We start from the raw sequence: 27,984 nt of genomic DNA, 5'->3' as shown, positions 1-27,984 counted from the left end.
AAGAGAGACGATCCAAGACCGCCAGCTCGTTCCAGGTTGTCGTCATCGTCTTCCCGGATGAGGCGTGGGCGGGCACATCCTCGTCGGGGCCTCCCCCTATCGATCTGCGGGCGCACCAGATCTTTTGAGGCGCATAGCCCAAAATATAAGCCTCCCGGTGGAGGAAGTCCCTGAGGTGGAGGACCCTGTGGTTAGCATCCTCTCAGCGCAAACAACACCTACCAGGGTGGCCTCCCTTCATCAAAATCCATCCAGGCCAGAGCCCGACTCATCTGGCATCCGGCGTCCATTCCACCGACGGCTAGGGGAGTGAAAAGAAAGTATAGGGTGCCTTCCACGGGTTACGAATACCTGTATGTGCACCCACCCCCTGCTCGTTGGTGGTGCAGTCAGTCAATGAGCGGGACAGCGGCACGCCAACACACCCCACGCCAAAATCTAGGGAGGCCAAAATATGAACTTGCTGGGCCGAAAAATTTACTCTGCTGGAGGACTTCACTCCGTGTGGCGAACCAGCAGGCCCTCTAAGCCGATACTCCTTCACACCTGGAGGCGGTCGGCAAATTTCACAAGAGTTGATCCCACCGCAAGGCTCCGTCAGGAGTTTACAGCCCTCCTCGACGAGGGAAGGAGTTGCGAAAAACCTCCCTGCAAGCCTCGCTGGACTTGGCGATCCGCAGCTAGAACGGTCGCCTCTGCATAGCCATGCGGCGCATATCCTGGTTGCAGGTGTCCGGCCTACCGCCGAGTTGCAGCACACCAAACAGGACTTGCCATTTGATACAACAGGGCCTCTCTACGCAAAGAACCAGATCCTAGACATACAAAGTCTAAAGGACAACAGGGTTATCATGCGGTCACTTGGCATGCATACCCCTCAAACTCAAAGATGGTCATTCTGCCCTCAACCCACAGCGCCCTACCCCCCGCCGTCGCCCGCGACAAGGACTTTGCCGCAGGCGTGGCCGTGTCACCGCAGATGGCATCGGGCCCTCCGCCGGCAATAATGCTGGTCCACCCAAATCATCGGACCCAAGTCCAATTTTTGAAGGTGCGCCCGAGAGCACGTACCAATTCCCTCTCCGGATCCGCTCCAGTTTTCCAAACCGCCTTCCTCGTTCCTCCCGGCGTGGTCCCAGCTAACTATGGATCGTTGGGTCTGCGTACGGTGGAACTTGGATACCGTCTCAACATTCTCTATCCTGCCTCCCTCCCCCCTCTCCTCCCCGTCCCTCTTCAGGGACCCTCTCAACGGAGACAACTCCTCCTGCAGGAGTACAAGCTTCTCTCATTGGAGCCATAGAGGGAGGTACCGGAGACTCAAGGGCAAGGTTCTATCCCGTTATTTCCTGATCCCCAAGGCGAAAGGAGGTCTTCGGCCCATCCTAGACCTACGCGAGCTAACAAATTCATCAAGAAGATTTCAAAGTTCCGCATGGTGTGCACTGGGGACCATCATTCCCTCCCTGGATCCCGGCATTGGTACGCCGCTCTCGACATAGGGATGCAATTTTCATATTAGCAATTCCCCTCCCCAAAGGAAGGTACCTGCGTTTCAATGGTGAATCGAGTCGTTAACCAGTATCACTGTCCTACCCTTTGGTCTATTCGTCGGCCCCTCAGGGTCTTCAACGAAATGTAATGGCGGTTGTTGCTGCTTACCTCCGCCGTCGTCAGCATTCACGTGTTCCATACCCGTCGACGACTGGCTTATCAGACCTCAATGAGCTCAAGTCACCAGCCATGTCGACACCATAAAGAAATAATTTCGCAAGGCGGGACTGATCGTCATCTGGACAAGTCCACACTGGTGCCCACCGCAACGGATAGAATTAAATCGGGGCAGTGCTGGACATCCATCCTTGCGACAGCCATCTTGCCCCCCAGCGCCGCTCCAAGCCATAGTCTCCTTGATCCAGAGCCTGCAAGGATTTCCCACTACTCACTTCCGTACTTGCCTGGCCCTTACTAGGACACCTGCCGCATGTTGTCCTCGTTACAAAGTACGCCAGACTACGAATGCGCCCGCTACAAAAGCTGGCTGCTTCGGTCTACCGCCCGAACAAGGACGCCATTAGACATGATTATAAGATTCCACCGGAGTCCTACATCTCCTCAGACTGGTGGAAAGAGTCACCGCTGGTGTGTGCAGGCTCGCCCTTCCACAACTCCTCAGCCTCTGTGTCCTAACAACGGACGCATCTGCGCTGGGCTGGGGTGCACACCGTGGGCCCCCGGCGCACCCCAAGAGCCTTTGGTCACCCAAGAGCCTGACTCTAACATATCAGTGTTCGAGAGCTCAGGGCAGTACGCCTGGCGTGCCAAGCGTTCCTCAGCCACCTACAGGGCCGTGTGTTGCAGTATTCACGGACAACAACGACGGCGCATGTATTATGTCAACAAGCAGGGAGGCACAATGGTCATCTCCCCTGTGCAGGAAACGAATCCACTTGTGGGAAATTCTGGTAGCCCACACTGCCATAGACCTGTGGCCTCTTTCTCCCCGGGGGTCCGGAACACAGCTCGCAGATCACCTGAGCAGGTCTTCCTCACACACGATGGTCCCTCTGTCCGGACGTCCTCCACTCAATCTTCCGGAGGTGGGGCTTCCCCCCAGATCGACCCGTTGCGTCCAAGTAAAGGAATGCCAGGTGTTCTGTTCCCGTACAAGGTCCCTCTCCGGCTCCCGTCGGATGCCTCATGATCCCGTGGTCAGGTCGCCTTTTGTTATGCCTTTCCACCGTTTCCCCTCGTCACCGAGTAGTCTCTAAGGTCCGCAGGGACAAAGCCCGCCTCATCCTGATCGCGCCGCCTTGGCCGAGACAGTACTGTTACCAGCCGCTCGACCTGTCCCTGTCGACCCGATCCCCCTGCCACTGTGCCGGACTTGATCACACAGGCACTTCGGCAGCTTCAACCACCGGACCTGCAGTCCCTCCACCTGACAGCATGGTTCCTAAACCAGTTGGAGCTGACCTGTTCCGCTGCAGTGCACAGGTGTTGCGTGTAGCAGGAAGCCCTCCACGCGGTCGACATACTCGCGAAATGGGAGCGCTTCTGCACTGGTGTGCTCCACATGGTCACTCACCATGCTCGGTATCTATCTCCACCATCCTGGATTATTTGCGGTCCCTCCAAGGAGCAGGGGTTGGCTATCTCTACGCTCGCGAGTCCACCTCGCCGCCATATCTACCTTCCATCCCGGGGAAGCTGGCAATACCATTTTCTCTCACCCGATGTCTTCCAGGTTCCTCAAGGGCTTGGAACGGTTTATACCCTGAGGTCAAGCCCCCTACCCCTACTGGGACCTTAACTGGTTCTAAATAGGCTCATGGGGCCGCCCTTCGAGCCTTTGGCCACATGTTCGTTTGCTGTACCTGTCTTGGAAGACGCTTCCTAGTCGCCATTACCCATCGCTCGGGCGTGTCTCGGACTCCAGCGCACTGACTTTGGATCCTCCTATACCCGTCTTTCCATAAGGACAAGGTACAGCTGCGACCTCACCCGGCTTCCTCCCAAAGTCGTCGCCTCCGCTCCACGTGAACCAGGCACATTCTTCTGCCCGCCGTTCTTCCAAAACCACACGCGTCGAGACGTGAACAACAGCTCCATACTTGACGTCCGGAGGCTCTCGCATTCTACATCGAGCGGACCAAGCCCTTCCGTCACTCACCGCAACTCTTTGTAGCGGTGCGCGGAACGTATGAGAGCGCAGGGCGATCTCCTCCTCAGCGCATTGCAATCTTGGGTCACGTCATGTATCCGAGCCTGGCTATGACTTGGCTCAGGTCCAGCCGGAGCATCTCAACGTCCACTCTACGCGAGTCTCAGGCCTCGTCTGCTGCTTTCTTGGCACATGTTCCTGTGCAGGAAATCTGCCGTGCAGCCCACCTGGTCTTCTGTCTACACCTTCGCCGAACCATTACGCATTGGTCCAACAATCTAGAGACGACGACCCCGTCGCTCGGCAGTCTTGCATCCGCTATGTCTCTCTCCGACCCCCACTGCCTAAGTAAGGCTTGGGAATCACACTAACTGAAATGGAATATGAGCAAGCACTCGAAGAAAGAAAAGACGGTTACTCACCTTGTAACTGTTTGTTCTCGAGATGTGTTGCTCATATCCATTCCACCACTGCCCTCCTTCCCCACTGTCAGGAATAGCCCCGGCAAGAAGGAACTGAGGAGCGGGCGGGCCGGCAGGGGTATATATTAGGCGCCATACCGGCGCCACTCCAGGGGGCGACCTGCCGGCCCACTGAGTGTTGCTAGGGTAAAAGTTTCTCCGACGAACGTGCACGCGGCGCGCGCACACCCTAACTGGAATGGATATGAGCAACACATCTCGAAGAACAACAGTTACAAAGGTGAGTAACCGTCTTTTTCTCGGAACAGGCTCCCAAGGTTGGCACGGAAGGGAAGGTTTGGAAAGATCCCAAAATGGATCTTGCTGAAGCTGCATCCATCTCTGTGCAAAACATGGCGATCTGTGGTAACGTACCACTTAAAGGTGCTTCCGTTGTACTTCACATTGAAGCGGGGAACGTTGGCCTTGCTGCTGGATGGTAGTCACTGTGATCGTAATGTGTTTGGGATGATACACGGCGTGACTCTGCGCTTGAAATCCAGTGGCTGGCGCTAGATTTCCTGTATAAACTGGCATGCAAGTGCCATCGCTGTGCAGAAATAGGCCAGGACGCTGCCACTTTAAGATGAATGGGATAGAAGGGGGTTTGTCCAGCTCCAAATGAAGCCGCAACAATTGACACCCCACCACTGTGATTCATTTCCCCTTGATTGCTATGGCAGCAGGTGCTGCTGAGTCATTGCCTGTCTTGGGACCCCCGCTCAGAGCTCACCTGGCCCTCAGCTCATTCCACTGCTTCTAATAACCCCGTCCCAACCTCAGGTACCTCTCGCCACTCTGCTCCCTGTGGGCTTGCTAAGTGGAGTTGTGGCATCTCTGACGGGATCAGCGCTTGCAGCAGGGTGGCCTCCCAGTTCTAGCGGTCAGTCTGTGGAAAGGATGCTGAGCGTCTGATGCTCGTTGCCTTTGGCCGTTCCCTTCACCTCTGGGTTTAGCGTGTGTTTGCTTGTTAAATGGCTCGTTAGCTTTTCTAGGCTTGGACTTTGGCTGAGAGGACAGAGCTCCTTGCAGAGCGGCGTCTCTTCTGGCAGCTCCCAGCCAGCTCATTTTTAAAGGAATTTGTCTGTCTTGTGCATTCAGGGAAAGTCCCCATGTGATGTTATTGATATAAATAGGGACCATATAGAACATGGTTTGCAACCAAGGTCCTGTAGTGGACCAAATCTCATGTAAAGGGGTCATATAACGTGTCTAAGACCAGGTTATGGGTTGCTGGTTATGATTATGCTGTCTGTATGTATGTGTCATTTTGTAGTTGAAGTTATGAGTATTGGCTCTATCCTGTCTGTATTTCAAATTTGTGCTGTGCTTCTGGGAGGCACCCAGACAAGTTGGTGTTAGTTCTGCCTAGCCTGCTTGATGGCCCATTAAGGACCATCAGCTACACAATTGACCCATGGGGAGAAGGCGGATACACCTTGTAACTTAGCAAAGTATGCAGGGACTTGCCCATGTGACTCCAGACTCCATTTTGCTGTAACTTTCCACAGTAAGAACAAAGAGGTTCTTATACCTGGAAAAGCCTATATAAGGCTGATGCCTCATCTCCATCTGGTCTTCAGTCCTGCTTTTTACCTCTGGAGGGACTTCGCTACAAACTGAAGCTCTGCACAAAGGACTGATGACCCATCCCAGTTGGGGATGTTCTCCAGAGACTTGATTTAAACTTGCAGTTTACTCCATCCCTGCTACAAGCCTGAACTAAGAACTTTGCCATCACTGTATGTAATTGATTCCATTTAACCTGTTCTAGCTCTCATCTCTGTCTTTTTTCTTTTATGAATAAACCTTTAGATTCTAGAGGATTGGCAACAGCATGATTTGTGGGTAAGATCTGATGTGTATAATGAGCGATGTACCCTCACTGCTCCCCTACTATATTTTGACCCCACCCACCGTACACCCCACATTGGGGACATTACAGACTGTATGTACTATATACTAACCCATAACCAAATACCAGCGTCCCCCCATACTCTGCCCCGATGACTATTTGATTGACACGCACTCTGTTGTATCTCTCTATTTCAAATTTCTCTATAACATAATTGACCTTGGTTGGGGCTTGGTCCTTTGGGATCGAGAGAAGTTTTCTTTTATGGAGTGTTGGTTTTCATAAACATTCATGCCCAGGACGAGATGGCACTTGGTGGTGATATGGGGAAACTGGAGCATCTAAGGGAATTGCTTTGGTTAGCCAGTGGGGTGAGGCCGAAGTCCTCTTTGTCTGGCTGGTTTGGTTTGCCTTAGAGGTGGAAAAACCCCAGCCTAGGGCTGTAACTGCCCTGTTTAAGCAATTGGTCCTGAATTGGCACTCTCAGTTTGGTCCTGCTAGAACCGTATCGTCACACCCCACTCCCCTCGGCGCTAGCGCCCCGGCTGAGCCTCATGGTCCTGCCGAGCTGCGATGCGTGCTACACGATGAGGTGCTGTTTATAAGTGGGCCCTGCGAGCCTGGTCGCGAGGTCCGCTGCGAGGCTTCTGACATGGAGATGAATGCGTCAGTACACGTGTCAGATGGCATTTGCTGAGCAGAGATGCTCGTGCTACAGGTTCTGCCTCCGGGAGCCATCGCAACCGAGCGTGCCCCTTCAGCTCCCACGACTTGGGAGCGCCCAGCGCCAGGCTGATGGTAGGCTTCTTTACGAGACCTCGTCATCGAGCTGCTCTGCAAGCCCGTGGTGGGGAGGACTTCGGCTCCTTCAGATCACAGGAGGGGACCACAAAGAGAAGCCACAGCTGCAGCTGATTTTAAGGGAGGAAAAGTAAGACCACTGTCTGGAAGTGAGGCCTGCGAAAGGAGCAGTACCACCGTTTGCACAGTTCCATGGGGTGACCTGGGGTCAGGGCTGATTTGCAGAGGGGCTGAGGGTGCTCTGACAGTCGAGCTTCGCACCTTCCCTCAGTGGGCCCGTGACTGTAGTGGGGGTGGTGATATTGCCTCCTCTTGAGGCTTCCTGCAGGTTTGCAGAGCACTGAGACCTGCCCCCATGACCTGGCTGGAGAAGTGCAGAGGGGGCTGTTTGTGACAGTAGGCGCTGCTGAAACTTGTCGTAAAGGGATCTGTCCAGCGTAGATGGTGAAAGGCCCCCTGCTTCTCTGACTTGAGTGAGAAGGCTCATGGTAAGTGAATCTCTGCTGCAGACCTGGCCTGTGTGCCCCCCTGTGTTGACAACCTGATTTACTGCATGTATCGGAGTCCTTAGGAGCCCCAGGCATGGCCCACGACCCGACTGTGCCAGGCACTGTACAAACACAGGACAAAAAAGCAGTCTGTGCTCCAAAGATCTGACAATCCGTGTCTAAGACGAGACAACAGACAGATGGGGAAATGACGAGACAGTGCCTGAGCTCCTGAAGGCTTGTTCTTTGCACTACCTAAAGATGCTGGTTCTGAAGCGTTGCTGAGCTCTGCATTTCGTGCTACCCTGTGTGATGCTCTGGGAGGCTCGGCTGGGCAGGGTAAGGACTTTTCTCCTAGATTTCCCAGCCTGTCCCTCCCCAGCAGCTGCCCCCGAGTCACCGTTTGCGCAGTTCCATGGATGATGTGAAGGGTTTTCGTGGTTACTTTTTGGACTCAGGATCTTTCTCTATAGGACAGACTCTGTGCTGTGGTCTGGCGAAAGCCCAAGGAGGTAAATTGCCAGACTTTTTTGATCCCAACCACAGCCCTGGCTGCTAAACAGTGAGTGAAACAGGAGTGTCACCAGAAAGCACATGCACAGTCAACACCAGAAGGGTCCTCCTCTGAGCCCAGACAATCTAGGTCTGCGTGAGGCTCCAGACTCGACTCCTTGCTGTGGGAGCCAGTGGAGGGAAACCTGCATAGCGGACAGAAAGGAGCGAGAGCTCCCTGGCGTTCCTGAAGAGATTGTGAGCACTAAGTGATCCCTCTCCAGAGAATCTTCTTGCAAGAAGTTCTGTAGCAAAGTTATCTCATGGCCTGTGATCTGAGTCTGGGAGCGGTTTGGCTAGCTCTTGCTAGACCCCACCTCTCTCTGTTCCGGTGGCCTGCAATCCTCTCATCGCTCTGCAGCTGTTCTCCTTCCAGCTGTCATCAGACGGCTGCAGTATGGTGCCGAAGCAGAGTGAGGGGCGTCGACTTTTATCAGAGATTTGGGTTGTTCCGCTGAGAAAAGCTCTGCTAGAAAGGAAACCTTCCCAGGCAGACTTAGGTGGTATATCCCCGTCTAACTGTCCTGGCTTAGCGAGGTAGGAGCCAGAATCCTCGTGCTGACTTCCCAGACCTGCGTCATTTCAGTGACAAATCAATCCGGGTGCTTCCTGGGAACTTGCTGTGTGTACGATGGGGAAATGTTAACGTCCGCTGCTTGTACCTCTCTTGTGTGTGTGTCTCTGCTTCTGAGGGCTTTAAACAGCAGCGAGGGCTGCTGCAGGTGGCAGATCCTGAAACGCTAGTTCTTCATAGGGCCTGGAAGGCAGACTCTGAACATATTGTGGCAGACTTCACATCTGTTGAGGAGGAACTAGAAAGAAGGTATTGTTTCCACTCCAGCCAGCCCCGTCAGATACGCATCCCTACTTTACTCCATTTCGAGTAAATAACGTTTCATTATTATACTGCGAAGACAAGGTAGGAGAGGAAATATCTTTTATTGGTGAATGAGACGTCGGTCCAATAAAAGAAATTACTTCACTCACCTTGTCTCTTTCATATCCTGCCACATCACAGCCAGTCGTTCTAATACTCTCATCTCTCCGCGGAATATCTCATTCAGCCATCTCTCAGCAGGAAAGTTGATCTGCTACTGGGATGCTAGAGGAAGCCGGCGCTAAACATCTGCCGTGTGCAAGTTTCAGACTCCGGGCTGGGGCGGGGAGGGGGCCGCAGACAGGCTGGATTTACGACCTTTCATTTCATGCTCCTGTTCAGTCTTTGGCTGGGGCCTCGTCACAGGCCTGGTGATCAGGCCTACCCAGGTCCTGGCTTCGATTGGCTTTATAATTCATGATGACAAATTTGTGAAGGGAGATGAACCTTGTGCTTCAGGGTGTAAAATAATCTCTTATTATTAGAGACCAGCAGTGGGGGCAGATTATCCCACATCTGCTACTGGGTTTGGTTTTTTTTGCACCTTCCTCTGAAGCACCAGGTGCCGCGCCCTGGCGGAGATGGGCAGACTTCACTGCACTAGAGGGACCAAGGCTCTGAGCCCGTCTGCTGATTCCTCTGCGAATGTTTGTCTCTTTGGATCTGACAGGCGGCTGTGGGCGACCATCTGTGCTGCCTCCTTTCGGATCCGCTTGCTTCTGTTGCCACCAGAGAGGTTTGGCCTGGAACGTGCTGCGTACGCGGTGGGGTTTGGACCACCCCGTGGTGTGTCACTGTAGGTTCAGATTAAACCTCCCGCTTTCTCTTTCCTCTCTCCACAGAGGCGGACTTCAAATCATGGACAAGCCAGAAAAAGAGCCAAGGTAGGAGACCTTCGCCTTTCCCTCCTCCCCACCCTTTTCAACCCCCCCGGCCTGCCTTCTGGGGAGCACTGAGCTACTGGGGGAAGAGGGTTTGAGCCCTACACTGATCCCAGAACTCCACGATCCTCCAGTTAGCGCTTCTGGAACCGGCCATTAAACCAGTTCCCCAGCTATCAGCTCTCTGCCTCCTCGAGCCAAGTGCAGCAGCTGTTTGGACACCTCGCTGGCTTGTTTTGCTCTTTCTTATTACACTGACAGCCTGCACTCAAGCCCTGGGGACGCTGACCAGCCAGTGGGCTGGTCTGCACTCTCAGTGCTAGGTCTGTGCCCTCCATGGAGTCCTGTGGCTATGAAACTCCAGAACGGAATTCGCTTGTCCAGTTAGTTGGTGGGGTGGCTGTTTACCTGGATACATCTGTATTCTGCCCAACTAAGGACATTCACCTACCAGTTGACCCAGTGGAGAAGTGAATTTTCACCCCGTTAAAATAAGAGTGAAAAATATAAATGGAAAATAATGTTTTGGATCCATCTAGTTACACCTATTTTTCCCTCCTCTTCAGAGGATATTGTGGCACAAGCCGTCTTATCACATATGATTTTAATCTATTTCCTGCTCCACTCTCTCTTTATTTAGCAGACAAAAGCCTAACAAAATCCAGTGGCTGGAATTTGAAGCTAAACAAATTCCAACTAGAAACAAGACGTAGGTTTTTAGCAGTGAGGGTAACGAGCCATTGGAACGACTTCCCAAGGGCTGTGGCAGATTCTCGGTCATTGGCGATTTTTCCATAAAGCTTGAATGTTTTTCTAAAGGAGATGTTGTAGTTCAAGCGGGTGATTTCAGGGAGGTCCCAGGTGGTCACTCTAGATGATCAGAGTGGTCCCATCTGGCCTTAGGATGGTTGACTGAAAGCAACAGGGCTGGAGTAATCTGCCCAATGGCACCGTTCTTTCTTCATTAGCACCCTGTGTGGCGGTCAGACAACATGATTTAATGGTCTCATCTGACCTTAATCTGAGAATGCATCCAGCAGCCAGGAAGGCTGGTGCTCTGGTGACCCCCTCCCACGGTGGAGGAGAGCCCATGCTGCGCTCAGCCCTGCTCCCCAGAGCCGGAGCTCCCCAGGATCTTGGGTGGTTGGGTGACACGTTTTGGGCTGAGAGTCCTGAAGCGTTATAAAAGCATTACTTTGAACCCGAAGTTGTCGAGCAGGCAGGTACGCTGGAAATGGGATGGCAGCCATTTAGTTAAACCAAGGAAAGCAGAAACAACACTTCCTGCTGTGAAAGACTTAGTCAGTTTCAGGGTTGCCCCTTCTTCAGGGTTAACACTTGGGAGGTTGTTTGGTATGTGGGCTTGCAGAGGCGGACGCAGGCTGTGTAACTGCTCAGCGAGATTTCATGCTAACAGAGGCTCAGTGGTACGGTGGATTAGCACAATAGCCATTCGCCTCAAGTTTGGGGGGGGTCAGTCTCAATTAAGGTCTCTAGAAAAGAACAATTTGTTGCCCTCACACCCACAAACCTCTGCTTGTGCATGTGTTACTGCCGGCTCTGAGAATTTGCATTTTGGCCAGCGTGTCACTGTGATGGCAGCAGTTTAATTGGCGCTGGTGAGGTGAGCGGCTCAGTCGCACGTCAGAGTGCGCTTGAGACGCACGTGCTGTTTCTTTGTATTTCAGTCTAATTCGAAGCTCAAGCTGGTCAGGAGCCTGGCAGTGTGTGAAGAATCCTCCAGCCCATTTGTGGATGGGCCCTTGGAAGCCCAGGTAGGCCAAGCTTTAGCCAGGTCCTAAAACATGAGCACTTTTTTTTCAGTGCTGGTCCCAGGGAGAACCGCCCCTGGCAATGGCTCTGTTTCCTAGGTCGCATCACAGAACAAGCTAGGGGGCGAGTCTCTTGCACTAGCTGGTATAAATAGCAGTGTAGCCACGGCAGCGTGGGAGGTGGCTGCAGAAGCACAGCAGAGCCGTGCTGAGTACAAAGCCACCTGAGACCAGGGCCTCGTGCCTTCACTGCAGCTACCCATGCTACCGGGACTATCCTGCTGTTTATACTCACACCAGCTCGCTGATACAGACAAGCCATTTGCTTTGTGTGCAAAGGCATCGTAAGTAACAACTTAACTGCCCTCCCCAAACAAACATGAATCCCAGCGCAGCAGATGGAGTGGGGTCCCACAGAGATCAGCGCTGGGTCCGCTTCTGTTCAATATCTTCATCAGTGATTTAGATAATGGCCTAGTTAACGGTTGTAGATGATACCAAGCTGGGAGAGGTTGTAAGTGCTTTGGAGGAGAGGATTAAAATTCAGAATGATCTGGACAAACTGGAGAAAAGGTCTGAGGTAAATAGGATGAACTTCAATAAGAACAAATGCAAAGTGCTCCGCTTAGGAAGGAACCAAATGACTGCCTAGGAAGGAGCTCTGCGGAAAGGGGTCTGGGGGAAGCTACATATGAGTGCACAGTGTAACGCTGTTGCAAAAAAAGCAAACGTCGTTCTGGGCTGCATTAGCAGGAGCGTTGTAAGCAAGACAGGAGAAGTAATTCTCCCACTCTGCTCCACGCTGGTTAGGCCTCAGCTGGAGTATTGTGTCCAGTTCTGGGCGCCACATTTCAGGAAGGATGTGGAAAAATTGGACAAAGTCCAGAGAAGAGCAACAAAAATGATGAAAGGTCTAGAAAAGGTGACCGGGGGGGGAGATTGAAAACCTGGGTTTGTTTAGTCTGGAAAAGAGATGACTGAGAGAGGACATGATAGCAGTTTTCAGGTACATAGAAGGTCGTTAGAAGGGGAAGGGAGAAAAAATTGTTCTCCATAACCTCTGGGGATAGGACAAGAAGCAGTGGGCTTAAATTGCAGCAAGGGCAGTTTAGGTTGGACATTAGGAAAAACTGCCTGGCTGTCAGGGTGGTTAAGCACTGGAATAAATTGCCCAGGGAGGTTCTGGAATCTCCGTCACTGGAGATTTTTAAGAGCAGGTTGGACAAACACCTGTCAGGGATGGTCTAGATAATACTGAGCCTGGCCATGAGAGCAGGGGACTGGACTAGATGGCCATCAAGGTCCTCTCCAGTCCTGTGATTCTGTGACTTAGCTATCAAGTGTGTGTTCCCTGGTGCTGCTCACACCAGCCTCTGTGCATGGAATCCAAAGAGCCACAAGGCCACGTTTGGGGTGTTGAGCTCAACGAAGTGCTGTTTGCTTCTTTCTAGGACATTATTCAGTTGCATGTCAGTTGCCCCTCGGACAAGGAAGAGGAGAAGTCGACAAAAGATGGGCCTGAGAAAGAGGAAAAAGACAAGAATAAGGAGAAGGCACCAAGGAAAATGCTTTCTAGAGGTTGGTGCACTGGCGTGGGACTGCAGGAGCCTGCTTCCTGGGTTCTGACAGCCGGGACTCAGCCGATCTCCGTTGGGGTTTTGTTATAACTTCATTTGCAGGGGAGAGAGTTCCTGTAAACTGGAATGTGCTCTACCGGACACCCCAGTGCAGGATGGTGTAGTAAATCCTGCTTCAGCATGGGGGGCTGGACTAGCTGACACCTCAAGGTCCTGTCCAGCCAGCGTTTCTGTGGCTCTGTGACATGGGGCTCCCTTTTATGGTCTTGGAGATCGGGATGTTTTGGAATGACACAGCTACAAAGAACCCCACCCTGGAGAAGCTCCTGCTTTGAGTTTCTCTTTGTGAAACTCACCAATAGAGACGGGGCTGTAGATGGGGTTTGGGAGACGTCCCACCCAGAGGCTTTATACAAATTCCCTTTTTAAAATTTAGGGACGTAAACATGGTTGAAAGAGCAAAATTTAAAATTTGCATCCAGAGAGCGAATCATACCTGAAATCCTGCCGCTGAGAGTAGCTCTTCTGCCAGCTCCGCTGTATTGGGGCAGGTGAAATGTCCCGTATGGCTTTTCTGCTACCACTTTAAAGAAGGATATTCACGGTGAAGTGACCGCTGAGGTCTAGGGTACAAAAGTCATTCATGTGGAAGGCTTCTGAGCGTCCACGTTTGGGCACTAGAGGACATCCCACTAGCACTGCTCGGGGGGTGACCTGTTTAACAGTGTAGCTGCGGGGGAGGCACTGAGAATATCAGGCTCTTGCAGATTTCTTTTCAGCCTCCTTAACTTTTGCATGAAGATTACTTCCCTGAATGTTAAATAGATTTTTAAAATGAAAATGTTCGGCGTTCCCTTCTCTAACTGTTGTCTGCAATGCTTTGCAAACTGTTTTATTCTGGGTCTTTGTGGGTTCTTATAGGGCCCCGGTAACCAGAATTGTATTCATGTTTTAATCTTCCCTCTGCCCTGGGGGTTTAGGGAACTGTCATCCCCTCCATGTTACTGTTAGAGAAACTGAGGCGCAGAGCTGATCTGTGACTTGCTCATGATCGCGGAAGGAATGAGTGGCAGAGCCAGGAATTGAACCCAGGTGTTCTGGGTCCCTGGCAAGTGCCGTAATCACAAGAGCAGTCTCCCTTCCTTTGGAACGGCTGTGATGAAGTGGGAATGTGCTTAATGTTTTCTCTGATTACTGTGTGGGTACCTCAGTTTCCCATATGCATTTCTTAAGTATCTAGTGGTGGGATAAGGGTGTGTGATTGTTGCAGAGTCCTAGAGGTCAGGGGTGATGTGGTCTGCACAGAGAATGGCGGGCACCTGTCTTCTGGCAACTGATGGCCTGAGCCCCTCTCTGCCAGGTGCCCACTGATGGTGTTTGAGAACAAAGAGATCAGGTGACCTCCTGCCCCTGGGGAAAGAGACAGAGGCCAGGGGAGGGGCTGGAGAGTTTGTTTGGAGCTGGCTGGGGAAATGGAGAGAGCCCCAGCACTGGAGTCTGGGCTCCCTACCCCCCAAGATGGACCTGACTGAGGGGTCCTGTTTCTGTACCTACAAGCTCTGTTTTGGACTGTGTTCCTGTCATCTAATAAACCTTCTGTGTTACTGGCTGGCTGAGAGTCACGGTGAATCGCAGAACGTGGGGGGTGCCGGGCCCTGTCTCCCCCACACTCCGTGACAACAGCTAGTAGTAAGAATCTTTAAACTGATAATCTAGGGCTAATTTCTCTAGCTCTAAGCAGAGTCAGCTCCATTGATTTCAGTGGCTTCATACGCACTAGTGCTGGCAGTGACTGAGCCCTAGAGAGTCGCTCTAGGAATCCCATCGCTTCCCATTTGTGCTGCCTGGTTTAGGGATAATTGTGTTTCCGTAGCACTTAGAAGCACCAGTCCTGGATCAGGACCCATAGTCTTAGGTGCTGAATACACTCTGAAGAAAAAGACAGGACACTTCCCTGACTCTGTTCTGTTGATGTTGTTTCAGATTCCAGCCAAGAATACACAGACTCCACTGGAATAGATTTGCATGAATTTTTAGTAAATACACTGAAAAAAAATCCAAGGTAGGTCACAAGATGGTAAAACCAGCGGTTGATTGAGTGGAGGGAGGAAGATGCTGTTAACCGATGCTCTACACTCCAGGGATTAAGGCAGGAGTGGCCAACCTGTGGCTGTGGAGCCACATGCGGCTCTTCAGAGGTTAATATGCGGCTCCTTGTATAGGTGCTGACTCTGAGACAGGAGCTACAGACACCAACTTTCCAGTGTGCCAGGGGGTGCTCGCTGCTCAACCCCCTGCTCTGCCCCAGGCCCTGCCCCCAAAGCCCCCGCCCCTTCCCCCGAACATGCTGTGCCCTCCCTCCTCCACCCTACCCCCCCAGAGCCTCCTGCACATGCAAAACAGCTGATCACGGCAGGCGGGAGGCATAGGGGGGAGGGAGAGGTGCTGGCAGCTAGAGGTGGGGAGCTGACGGGGGGCTGCTGACGTGTTACTGTGGCTCTTCGGCGATGTACATTGGTAAATTCTGGCTCCTTCTCCGGCTCAGGTTGGCCACCCCTGGATTAAGGGAAGGGTTTGCATGACTGCAAACAAAGGGCGGGGTGGGGAGGCTGTCAGAAATTGCAACTCCCCTGGTGGTGGGTTTCCCATCTGGAAGGTCAGGGGGACTTGGCCCTGAGTAGAAGGTTGATAAACCCAGGCAGGAGGAGCAGTCGTTTCATTATTGCAGGCTAGTGAAACAGACACGCTAATGCATTACGGATTCAAACTGAGGGAGGAAAAATAATTGATTTGAATATAGGCAGGAAAGGAACCTTAATTGCTCTCAAATCCCTCCTCTAAATAGCTCTCAAAGACCTATCTGTAGCACGTCTGCCACAATATCAGTAATAAACAATATCAGACCAGCTGCCAATCACTGGTTAGGCATAAAATTAACAAGCTTGTGTTTCTGTCTGTACGGCCTCCAGTGGCGCAAGGATCTAATGGTCCCAGAAACACAGTCATCATGCAGCAGTGGCTTGCCTTGAGCAGAAACACTTGACTCATCATTGATTATGTATTTTTTTTATACTCTGCAGCGGAGGGAGGGCGAAGCCGGTGTGTTTAATAACCTGGAGGTTTGCTAATGCCAGGGACTTTCTGTTTCTCAGGGGTGGAGGGAGTGTTAATCTGCAGTTCTCGACGCGCGCTGCGTTCTTCTCTCCTCTTCGAAATGTGATTGATTTATTCTTCTCCTCCCCACTTTTTCTGGACAGGGATCGAATGATGCTGCTAAAGTTAGAACAGGAGATTCTAGAATTTATTAGCGATAACAAGTAAGTGGCCAGCAGAGTTTGCTTGAAGTGAAGCTGGTTGGTGACGTGGGAGAACAAGGCTCACGTATATCTGATAAGAGCTGTTTGAAAACAGCCTGCTCCATCTGCTGTGCTCCACGGCTCCCATTTCCACCGGATCTGAGCACTTGGCAATACTGAATGTGTCTGTTTATCCTCCCACAGCCCTGGGCGGCAGGGCAGGGCTGTTCCTCCCATTTCACAGATGAGGACCTAAGACACAGAGAGACTTCAGGGTCTGTCTTCACTGCACCTGGGTGCCTGGCCCCCTGGTCAGCCTAGCCTGGGTGTGAGCATCCTCACTGCAAAGCCCTCTCCGAATTGCTGGGTCCTCACTGGTTCTGCATTTGCTTGGGTGTGGCTTGGGGTCAGTCTTTGTCCTGAGACGCTCTAGGATTCTTTCCCAGGCGCTTGTGTCAATTCCAGGGTAACTTGTCTGTCCTTTGGGGGAGACTCCCTGGGGGAGGGAGGGAGGTGGCAGTTGAGGACTAGCCACGCTTCAGAGACTTAGCCACTGTCCTCACTGCAAAATGGGCAGGTTCTAGTAAGAGTTAGAGCAAACTCAAACTCTAACCCCCCCCACCGACCTCCCCAGCTGTGTAAGCTCGCCTGGGCTTGAAACACCTGGAAAACCCAGGTCAGAGGTTTGTGTGGACGGTGGGTGAGTTGGGTACTTGAAGGCAGAGCAGGGAATTGAGCACAGGTCTGCAGGCCAGCTGTGGCTCGTTACTGGGTGTGGGAAGACTAGAGCCTTTCTCCAGCTAGCTGCTGTTCGCATCCAGGCCAGGTCATAGTGACTGAAAGCACCAACTGTGTGAAATGTGTTTGGGTCCCAGGCCGGTTCCCAGGGCCCATGTCACTAAGGCTGGCTCAGCTGTTGGCAGGAGCTTATTAGCAGAGAAGCCTGGGAGCAGGGCAGACCCATTGCCCTCTTGCCCCCAGAGGTGCCCCTTGCAGGGCAGATCTGGGGTGCAGGGGCAGGTGTCTGGTGCTGGTGCCCTCCCTGTCTGGAGGTCAGAGCGAGAGCTCAGTGCCCAGCCCTGAACTGTCTCTCGCACAGACACTGGATCTGTCTGAACGTGACGCTGTCCGCTTTGAAGGACGCATTTTAAAGATGCTCCTGTTTTGGTAGGGCCCCTCTAAACAGGGGCCCTGAGATTTGAAATAATGGATTTTCTAAGGGTTTTCCTCTTGCTCTGCGGCAGCTCAAAACATAAAGTGCTTTTCCTGTCCTACTCTCCTCTCGTTCCTGCCCGGAGAGCTTGAGAGCACCTGTCCCTCCAGGGGCTGCTCCCACCCTTCACACAGCCCGGGGGTGTAGTCGGGAGCTGTCATCGGGAGCTCTCCAATGGCTTTACGTAGGAGATCAGGGTGAAAGAATTCCCTGTTTGACCCAGCTCCCATTGGAGTCAGCTTCTGACCTGAGGCCCCAATCCAGCAATGCCACGAAGCACGGGATGAAAGTTAAGCGTGAATTGGGGCCAGGGCACGTAGCTGGTTTTTCTTCCCTTGGGTCCGAGTTCTGCAGCGTTAAGCCCGTGAGTCATCCCACCCCTGCTTTGGCGCGTGAAGTCGCTGAGAGTGAAGCACGTGTTTAAATGCTGTGTTGAATCGGGGCCCTGATCTTTCTGGGCTGAACCCTGTTTGTGTCAGGTTAATCTGGTCTGTTTAACGCAGTCTGAATACAAGGGCTCTGTCCCCTCTTCTGTTCTCAGCAATCAGTTCAGGAAGTTCCCGCAGATGACCTCATATCACAGGATGCTCTTGCACAGGGTAGCTGCCTACTTCGGCATGGACCATAACGTTGACCAAACTGGGAAAGCCGTCATTATCAACAAGACCAGTAACACCAGGATGTAAGGAGAGCCCTGGGGCTGAGGGGAGGGCTGGGAAACCCCCTCCCTTCCCTGGCCTCCTACTCCCCACCGCGTCCCCAAAGCACTCCTGGAATATTTCACAGCCTGATCCGGACAGGCCTTTAAAGGGGTGTGGAGAGTGGGAGAATGAAGGAGGAGGGAAGCCTAGAGACCCACCCTCCCAAATCCAAGTGCAGACGATCTGATGGCAGCTTGAGCCGCCCAGTAGGTTGCAGCCTGGAACCTCTGCCCTGACCTCCTCTGCCTTGCACCCCCAGGCCTGCCTGGCAGCAGAGCAGCACAGGGAAGGTTCTTGTTCACCTTCGCCTGCTGCTCATGACGGCATCTTTCCTCCCTGCAGCCCCGAGCAAAGATTCTCCGAGCACATCAAAGACGAGAAGAACGTGGACTTTCCTCAGAGGTTCATTCTAAAGCGAGACGACGCCAGCATGGACCGGGATGATAATCAGGTGAGTTTGGGTGAGATGTGTCCAGGCCCTTCCCGAAAGCTGAAGGGGTGACTGCCGAGCTTTGCTCGGTATTTCTTGGCATCTTGGTCGCCTGGGAATGGGACCTGCCAGTGTTTTGATCAGTGAGTTTGGGGACATTCCTGCTTGCATGGGGGCAACTTGAAATCCCTCCTGGGTCCGTGCTGTCTCCTTCCACAGCTGTACTCCCAGGAAACTGCCACAGAGGCCCCTACTGGCTCTTCCAGCAGCAGGGGGCTAGTGGATGGAAGGCAGATCCCCAGGCGCTCTGCGGCAAACTGGACCTCAACCCGCCAGCAGTTTAGGCTGAATTAAAAAAAAGGCCTTTGCTTAAATGATCAGCAGTGAAATGGTTAACAGCCTTGCCAGTGAATCGCCCTCTTGAGCTTTCAGAGTTGGCATCCTTTCCCCTCCCCCCAGGGCTTTCCCCGGCATCCTCACCATGCTGCCAGGCAGGCGAGGGCCCCCAGGGGCCGTGCAATAGCGAGGAATTCCCCTGCACAAACAGTGAGCTTGAGCTGTCGCAAAGTCTCCCCTCAATCCCGCCAGGGCTGCCAGACGAGTAAGCAGCATTTCACGGGCTAATGAAATCAGCAGGGATCCTCGGTCCCTGGCCAGAAGGGAGCCTTCACTCAGAGGAGCGATGCAACCTCCATGCGGAGGGACCCCTCGGCTCCGTCTCCACACTGGTGGCTTCCTGCGGCCTGAGCCCTCATGCCAGGCAGCCCCTCTCTGCTGCTTCACAGCCCCGCTCAGAGTTTGCTTTTGCTGCCCACCCTCCCCCTACTCACCTCCTTCCCGCCTGCGCTTGGGATGCTGGCTACAAACTGGGAGAACTAAAACTTGGTGCGAGGCAGGTATCCTTCCTAAGGAGCCATCTCATGCTCCTCTCTGCCGTAGCCGTCTCCTCCCAGAGTGCCCTTGACATGTTCTCATCCCTTGCTTCGATGCTTGTTTTAGATGGTTCGCTCCTTGGGACAGAGAACTGCTGTTGCATGTGAGGGCAATCTCCCATCTTCTTCTTAGATCCTGCCTTGCTACCATGCTTCTCATGAGGCCTGGATCTTGAGTCCAAGCAACAGGGTGTGCAGGAGCTGGGAGGAGCTTTTACGCTTTGGATTTTGCAACCTTGCTCTACCTTGCCATGGGGCCCTGCTTCGAAGCAGGAAGGATCTGATGGCACCAGCCACTGTTAGCATTGGGGAACATCCACGCAGCTGCTGGAAGGTGTAATTTCCAGCTCCAATAGATGTACACGTGCTAGTTTTCATCTGGCAAGATCTCTAAAAATAGCAGGATAGACTAGCTGCCCCAGTGTAATCTTGTCTGAGATCCTAGATGGGTGGTCAGTGCCATCACAGCCGAACTGCTATTTTTAGCACACTAGCTTGATCAGAGCTAGCACGTGTATGTGTCGCTGAGCTGGGATTTTACATCTCCCAGCAGCTGCGTGGACGTAACCTTAGCAACAGAAGTGTGTGTTTTCCAGCCACAAACAGCATCTGCAGCTGAGATCTCTCTCCAGTCAGCTGATCCAAAGCAGAGCTGCTCTGCTCGACCTGGACACGTGTGCCAATTAGGACCCCAGAGCGTTCCCTGCCAGCAGCAGTCGTTTTTGGGGCAGAGAGCTTGTCGGGTTATCAGAGCACCAGGCAGACCCAGGGCACTGTGCCACATCACTTTCCCTTGCTGCTACACTCGGGGTGCGTGGAGCCAGCGTTTAACCAGCCGAATTCTGCCTGTCACTCTAGATCAGGATCCCATTGCAGGACGGGAGGAGGAGCAAATCAATAGAAGAGAGAGAAGAGGAGTATCAGAGGGTCAGAGAGCGGATATTTGCGCGAGAGGTAAGGCTGGCTGCTAGCAGGGCTTCCCCTCTTCATGGTTCTCAAGGGGCTTTTTCTTTGGTCCCCCTCACGCCCCAGCCAGCTGCCCCTCTCCCCCACTCTACGCTTGTTGTTATAATTTTGGCATGTGAAGAAACGTATGGGCTCAGTGGGTTTGCCATTCACTGACCTGTCATTCTTGAGCGCGGGATCAGTGTCGCTAGGTTAGAAACGGGAGTGTGACAGGTTCCCCCCTGGGGCGCTACCTGGAACTGGGGTACCACTGAGCCCCCTGACCCACCAGCCTGGGCTCCCTCTCGCACTGTGCTGATGTGACAAGCTGCAAAGCCCTCCAGCCTGCACTTTCACCAGCATTCATTCCGGTAGGGACACACCCAGCTGCAGCTACACACGGGCTGTCTAACCACCAGCTTCCCAGCTTGGGATGCCGGAGCAGCACCGTCCTGGTCAAATCTGGCCAGTCTATGGGTTTAATACCCACTCCACCTCTCCTGCAATGTGAAGGGAACAATGCACACTTGTGCTAACCAAGCAGAGATTTTCCCCAAGCACTCCAGGCAAAGCCCGTTGGTTTAGATTAAAACAAATACAAATTTAACTACAAAAGATGATTTTAAGTGAATATAAGGAATAGCAAACAGATCAAAGCAGATTGCCTAGCAAATAAAAAACGCAAACTGCGCTTAATATACTAAAGAGATTGGATATAAATTAGCAGATTCTCATCCAAAGAGATACCACCTGCAGATCCTTAAGCAGGGTGACCAGATGTCCTGTTTTTATAGGGACAGTCTGAGTTTTTAGGACTTTTTCCTTATATAGGCACCTATTGCCCCCCACCCCGTCATGTTGTTTCACAGTTGCTGTCTGGTCACCCTATCCTTAAGGGCCAAGCTGCACTTGCTTTACAGCTTGAAATCCTCAGGGGTTCCATTCACAGGCTAGAAATCCCTTTAGCCTGGGTCCAGCACTTCCCCTCGTTCAGTCTTTAGAATCATAGAATTTCAGGGTTGGAAGGGACCTCAGGAGGTATCTAGTCCAACCCCCTGCTCAAAGCAGAGCCAATCCCCAACTCCCCGCCCCATCCCATCCCATTCCATCCCAGAATGGCCCCCTTAAGAACTGAACTCATGACCCTGAGTTTAGTGGGCCAATGTTCAAACCACTGAGCTATCCCTCCCCCTCCTTGTTCCTCAGGTGTTTCCAGGAGTCTTCTTGTGTGGGGAGTGAAGAACCCCAGATGGTGTCACTCCCCGCCTTATATAGCTTTAGCATATGATGGGAACCCTTTGTTTCAAAGCTTGGTTCCCAGACCAGACAGTGGGAAAATACTGACATCCCAAGATGGAGTCCAGCATCATGTGGCCTGGTCACATGTCCTTGTAGAGTCATGGCAGCCATTACTCACATTGTGTGGAGTGTTCTCAGGAAGGTTCCCCAGCTAGGAGATAAGCTTCTCCTGAGGCCTGTTGTTCTCCCTAGTGGCTCATTGCTCTGAATAGACCCTTCCCAGATAGCTGTCTAGACTGAAAACATCTTGCTGAGTGGGCGTTACCCAGGTGTAACTACATTTGAAGTACAGATACATAGTCAATATCCATAACTTCAGAGACAAAAATGATACCTGCACACAAATAGGATAATCATATTCAGCAAATCATAACTTTTCCAATGACACCTCGCACGGCTTACCTTGCATGAAATGCCTCATAATTATGCTATAACCATATCATAATAATATGACTATGAGGTGCAGTGTCACGGGGAAGGGGCAAGATTTTTTGAAAGTGGCTGGTGATTCCAGGGGCCCCACTTGACGTGCTTTTCAGACAGGGCAGAGCACCTGCTCTCTGGGAATCTGGCCCTTTTCAGTCGGCTCAAATTGTGTACCTAGAATCTCCTGGCCCCCGTTTCTAATGTAGCCATGCTGAGCTAGCAGGTGAGGGAATACTGACCGCACCCATGCGTCTGCGCCTTCCAGGGTGGGACTGTTAGGGGGTGTTTTTCTTTCTTTTGCTAAGTGGCCACCTGGAGTGGAAGTTCCTCAAGGAATTTGCTCCCTAGAGGCAGCCCCTGGAGGTAGCAATCAGCCGCCCTGGGGGAGGTTACAGGATGGAAGTGGGGTGAGGGCGAGGTCAGTGCAGTGGTGCGATAAAGGCTGTGCTGAGCAGTGCCTGTTAGCAGAATGCTCTGGGCAGGATTCTTGTGCCAGGACAAACAGGGGGGGTTGGATTTAGTGACTGCTCCAAATGCTAATCTGCATCTGGGCTGGTTAATAACCTGCTCCTGGCTTTACCTGCCACACCCCCCACTCCCTGCGAGGGGTCCCAGAGCGCTGAAAAGACCCCTGTATCAAGCCGTGTTTCTGGCCAAGGGGAGAGTCAGGATAGAGCGCTCCGGGAGCTAGCCAGTGCTACTGGCCGGTGGCCCAGGGGAGTCATTGTCTAGTGACCCTCGGGTGCAACCTCTGGCAGGTGGGGCTGCGTCTGAGCAGAGGGTAGGAAATCGAATGACTCAGCATGCAGTGTTCATCATGCCTTGTTGGGAGCCACGTGCTGAACTCCGGCGACACTGCCAGGTGTGAACCACTGACGTGCTAGAGAATGTGGGAACTATGAAAGCACTGCTGCATTGCCTAGTGGTTGGAGCAGGGCCAGGGAGTCATCAGGACTCCTGGGTTCTCTTCTGTGTGTGACGGTGAGTGAGTCCCTTCTTCTCCATGTTGTGTCAGCCAGTTTATAGACCAGCGCTGTCTAGCACGGGGGATCTGGGGAGTGCTGGGACATCATGGGGAGGCAGGAGCTAGAAAAGGTACCTGATGCTCCTGTGGTGGCCCTGGAATAAGAATCTAGACAGAAGTGCAATGTGTCCAGTGGCTTGGAGAGCCAGAGACGACAGGAAAGTAACTCACGAGTGTGACGCAGCCCCTATCCCAGACGCAGCCCCATCTAGCCCCCTTCGCATTCAGATGCCCCTTTGTTTGTAACGTGCCAATACTGCTGCCTTATCAGTTATTTTCTCTTTTCTTTCCCCCTCCTCGGCTTCACCCTGCCACTAGACTGGTCAGAACGGATATCTAAACGACAGCAGGTTAGTACCAGCCAGCATGCGTCACGGCCACACCTGTAGCTTTCTCGGGGGAGGACACGGTAAACCTGTAACGATGCTTTTCTCTGATGTTGACCAACAGACTCGCCAAGGAAGGCTTTTCTTCTAGCTCTCACAAAAGGAGGCAGATTTTTAGGTACTCTGTGTGGTTTCTTGCATACGTTGTTCTGCAGCGTGAGCTCGCCCCATGCATGGCTGCTTGTGGCGTGCTTTGAGTCGTATCTTTTGCAACATCCGTTGTTTTTTTTTGTCTCCCAAACTAAATTGCTCTGGAGTCATTTTTGCTGATTCATTCCAAACAAGGGCTGAAGGGTCGTGGGGGAAGGAGGGGAGGTGAAAGGCTCATAGGATCACAAGCCACATGGTCCCACCTGCCTCTGACACCTGCGTTCTCAGGGTGATAAACCCCAGCTGTCTAAACAGAGATTACATTAGTATCTCCTCACATGTGCATCGGTGTTTGGTCCTGGTGGTGGTGTTTGACGGCTGAGCCCTGGCAGTACATGTTCCCCGGGTGTTGCGTCAGAGGGTCCAGGGAATCCACTTCAGCTGCCTTTTCTGTTGATTTCTTTTAACGGACGGACAGTTCCTTCAGACAAAAGGGGCCAGATTAAGAGCCTGAAGGGCTCTGTGCGTCTGCAGAGCAGACAGGCTAGGCCGGGGCTGGGGGCGCTTGGTGCACCGGCAGGGCTGTTCCCCGGATATGAAGGCTAGGCCGGGACTGGGGGTGTCACGGAATTACCGGGCGATGCTCTGGAACAGCTCCCCACAAAGCCAGTTAGGACTTTGGGGAGCCTCCTCTCTCTTGGAACAGACTTGTTCAGGGCAAGAAGCTCACACGTCTTCACCTCCTGGGTCTCTCCTTGGAGCATTCAGCATCCTCTGCCCCTCCGTGTGCTTCCCACAGCGAGCCCACCCAGGCGGGGTCCTGGGGAAGCCACAGGGTTCTGCACCCCCACTTTGCAGTCAGACGTGACTCTCAGCCAGCAAAACAGAGGTTTATTCGATGACAGGAACAGGGTCTAAAACAGAGCTTGTAGATACAGCGAACCAGACCCCTCGGCCGGGTCCATTCTGGGGGGCAGTGAGCCAGACCCCTAGGTCTGCACTTCACTCCTTATCCCCAGGTAGCTCCAGACTAACCAACCCCTCCAGCCCCTCCTCTCTGCTCAGCTCCTTTCCCGGGCCAGGAGGTCACCTGATCCCTTTGTCTCCAACACCTGCAGTTGGCACCTTTGCAGAGGAGGGGCCCAGGCCATCAGTTGCTAGGATACAGAGTGCCAGGCATTAGGTGCACTGGCCCTTTGCTCTGCCAGATACTTAAGAACTGCCTAGGGGACACTGAGGCACCAACACAGTATTCAGAGAAAACATTAAGAACATTCCTAGTTCATCACAGCGGGTGCTTGGTGCACCGGCGGGGCTGTTCCCCAGGGTTGAAGGCTAGACCAGGGCTGGGGGCGCTTGGTGCACCGGCGGGGCTGTTCCCCGGGGTTGAAGGTGGTGAGTGAACCAGGAACGATTGGGAGCTGCTGGCCTAGGCAAGCACAGAGCTACGTTTCCCCCAGCAGCTGGAGGGTGGCAGGAAGGGGCCTGTAGGCAACAGCCGAGTCTGCATGGCCCATTCGCGCCCCCTGCCCCTGGGAGGCTGCAGGTGTGAGCGCTGCTTGTGATGGGGGCCTTTTGGGGGGAGGGGTACAAAGTTTCAGAAGGGCCTAAGGGCTTCAGGGCCTATGTCCTCAGTCCTGCCGGCCATGGCTCTTGTCTGCGGGGAGCTGGACTGACCTGGAGCTTGACGGGTCTGTCGCCCGCTGTCAATTAGTGCCGGGCTCTGTCTCGCTCGCTCCCCACCGCCAGACCTCAGGGCACCTGGGGCACGGAAGCTGAGCCCCTCGTCGTGCAGCACCGCGGTGGCATCTCGGGCCGCTGTGCTTGCAGCATGTGCCAAGAATCTCATGGCGAGAAGCTGAACAACCACTTGGGATTAATCTTTATCCCTTCCCATGTGGCGGTTCCTGTAATCTCGGCTTTCCGGCACTGCCACTGGGGCAGTGACATTCAGGGAGGGGCTGTGGGGGCAGCAGGGGAACGGCAGGTCCCCATGCTCCTTAATGTGCGAGGTTCCAATGAACCCTGCTGCCCATTCAGTGTTTCAGAACGTTTTCTTCGTGCTGTTAATTAACAGATTTCCTGCGAAGATCTCCGTGCTAATGAACGCTCCTGGAGCGCGAGCTGTAGCGAGACTAGCTGAGGGTGCGGCATGAGACAGCATTGGCGGGCAGTTGCTGTGCAGCAGGGTTTGGACGTGGGCACTGCGGAATAGCTCAGGGTATTAGCAAGGGAGAATCTGGAACCTATCCACCTGTAGGTCATCGGGGCCAGGTGGGGTCCGGTCTGGGGTGGCTGGCAGGTGTTCTCACCTGGCCAAAGGAATCGGGGATGATTGCGACAGAGGATTGAATGGAGACAACTCCCTCCCCCGTAGCTCCGAAAGGGCTGAACCGTCCCATTACAGCAAGGGCAGGGGGGTGTTGGAAGCTGGTCCGACCTCTGCCCTTGCTGTAATGGGATGGTTCAGCCTCCCACCAGCACGATCTTCAGCGTTAGAAACAAAGCAACACTCTGGTTCCCCGGCTGTCGGCCAAGTGAGGGCCGTGGAGGGCAGCGGATGTGGTCTCCAGAAGCTACTTAGACTTTGCTTAGCTGGTTATTTGCCCCCAGCGAGGTGCTGCGGCTTCACCAGTCCGCCCCCTCTGCTGTAGGTGTCGAGCTCCCACTTGTACCAGTGGGTCGTGTGCAATGTGCATTCTCGCCCCATGGCTGGGAGCCGAGAGGAGGAGGTGGGCTCTGCTCCGGAGCCTGCATAGCCAAAACACCAGGGTGGGGAGCAGCCGCAGTCCGGGGGGGCCCGATCAGTTGGAGCTGGTGTTCTGATGGTTGACACAACTCCACAAAAGCCCCGCCCCTCCCGCGGCATGGCCCCGTGGCACCCATTCACGCCCTCTTGGTTTTGCATCTTGGGTCTGGGCTCCCAGCCCAGAGGCCGAGGTGATGCCCATTAGTTCAGCTCTGATTGTGCACTGGGGAGAGCCCACAAAGCCCCTCTCCTCCGGCTGGATGGCGTTTGTGACAGTTCCCCAGGGACTGCTTCTGGTTTCACTGCCCTACATGCATTCAAGGTGACCCTTCCTCTGGGGGCGGGAGGGCTGGGCATGGGTCCCACCGAAGTCCCCCAGCGTGAGCAAACTGCTCACACTGCACTAAGTTACACCTGCCACCATTTAATGGGCTTCCTCTGCCGTGGCACCCTTCTAACATCCAGCCCCCACCCTGAGGGAGGGGGAGAAATCTAGTCCTGTCCCCTGACCTCCGCCAGGAGCCAGTTGCTTGCCCGGAGGTAGCAAGCAGGGCTTTCTTTTGGGCAGGGGGGCCGGGGGGCTGTCAACACTAAACTACAAAGAGCCGCATGACGTGGGCCTGGTTCCTTGGTATAGCAGCTGCTGCAGAGTAAAGGGACCTTGAGCTGGGTGGGTGTTAGGGTACGTGGGGGTCTAAGCCAGTGTCTCTGCCTCAGAAAGGGAGGGTCTGAGAGCTTGACCATTAGGGCATGTCTGCCCTGCAGTGGAGCGAGGTTGCCGGCCCAGGCAGGCAGGCAGACAGGGCTCGGCCGAACACACTACAAATAGTGGTGTGGACGGAGCAGCACCAGCAGAGGCTCGAGCTGGCCACCCGAGCTCAGACCCAGGGGGAAGAGCGGGCTTGAGCTCGGATAGCCAGCCCGAACCTCCACTGGTGCCATATCCACCCAGCACTTTTCAGTCTGTCTGCCCAGGCTCGCCCCCAGCTGCAGCGTAGGTGTCCCCTTCAGCTCCTGGTGCAAGTAGGGGGTTAGCCGAGTGCATGGGTCTCTGGCCAGAGCCAGCCCAGTCCTGCTCTTGGGGCGGCTTATCAGCAGATCAGTTCGTTCCCAAGCAGCTGTGCAAGCAAGGCTGTTGGGAAAGCCCCGGGGACTCCTGCAGCCCTGCACCACCCATTTCCCGTGTCTGGTGCCGGGCTCCAGAACTCCTGCCGCCACTCGCTCTCGTTCGTCTGCTCCCTTCTGCTGGGAGAGGCCGTGTAACCGCCGTGGTCTCTGCAGGGGGAACCGGGACACTCTGAACCGGGCCTCAGGCAGCCGTCAGAGCAGCACAGAAAGCGAGCTGAAGTCGCTGGAGCCCCGGCCGTGGAGCAGCACGGACTCGGACAGCTCCATCCGCAACCTGCGCCCGCCCGTCACTAAAGCCAGCAGCTTCAGCGGCATCTCCATCCTCACGCGAGGGGACAGCATCGGGAGCAGTGCCTGCAGGACAGCCAGGCCAGGTACCGCTTTGTCAGAGCTAGGGCCCTATCCCCGGGCCCACAGCACAGAGCCAGTGATTCCAG

The 27,984-nt window shown here is 53.7% G+C and overlaps 1 protein-coding gene across 14 annotated transcripts in view; it reads left to right on the top strand.

Annotated features, from left to right (window-relative positions):
* Positions 1-27,984, top strand: part of R3HDM2 (R3H domain containing 2) — a 108,407-nt gene that overhangs the window by 53,367 nt on the left and 27,056 nt on the right. For 11 of the 14 annotated variants that reach the window (XM_075061127.1, XM_075061125.1, XM_075061118.1 and 8 more), the window contains 11 exons: positions 9,541-9,582; positions 11,268-11,354; positions 12,803-12,929; positions 14,912-14,990; positions 16,186-16,245; positions 17,979-18,119; positions 18,481-18,589; positions 20,359-20,454; positions 23,513-23,544; positions 23,645-23,698; positions 27,701-27,921. In XM_075061127.1, the coding sequence (XP_074917228.1) occupies positions 9,541-9,582; positions 11,268-11,354; positions 12,803-12,929; positions 14,912-14,990; positions 16,186-16,245; positions 17,979-18,119; positions 18,481-18,589; positions 20,359-20,454; positions 23,513-23,544; positions 23,645-23,698; positions 27,701-27,921 (1,048 nt within the window). The remainder of the gene's footprint in view (positions 1-9,540; positions 9,583-11,267; positions 11,355-12,802; positions 12,930-14,911; positions 14,991-16,185; positions 16,246-17,978; positions 18,120-18,480; positions 18,590-20,358; positions 20,455-23,512; positions 23,545-23,644; positions 23,699-27,700; positions 27,922-27,984) is intronic. The other 3 variants (XM_075061120.1, XM_075061119.1, XM_075061130.1) reach the window with 1 other exon arrangement.

This window comes from Chelonoidis abingdonii, chromosome 26 (genome assembly GCF_003597395.2).
Source record: "Chelonoidis abingdonii isolate Lonesome George chromosome 26, CheloAbing_2.0, whole genome shotgun sequence".
In the NCBI taxonomy this organism is placed as follows: domain Eukaryota; kingdom Metazoa; phylum Chordata; order Testudines; family Testudinidae; genus Chelonoidis; species Chelonoidis abingdonii.
This window is presented reverse-complemented; position numbering and strand designations above follow the sequence as displayed.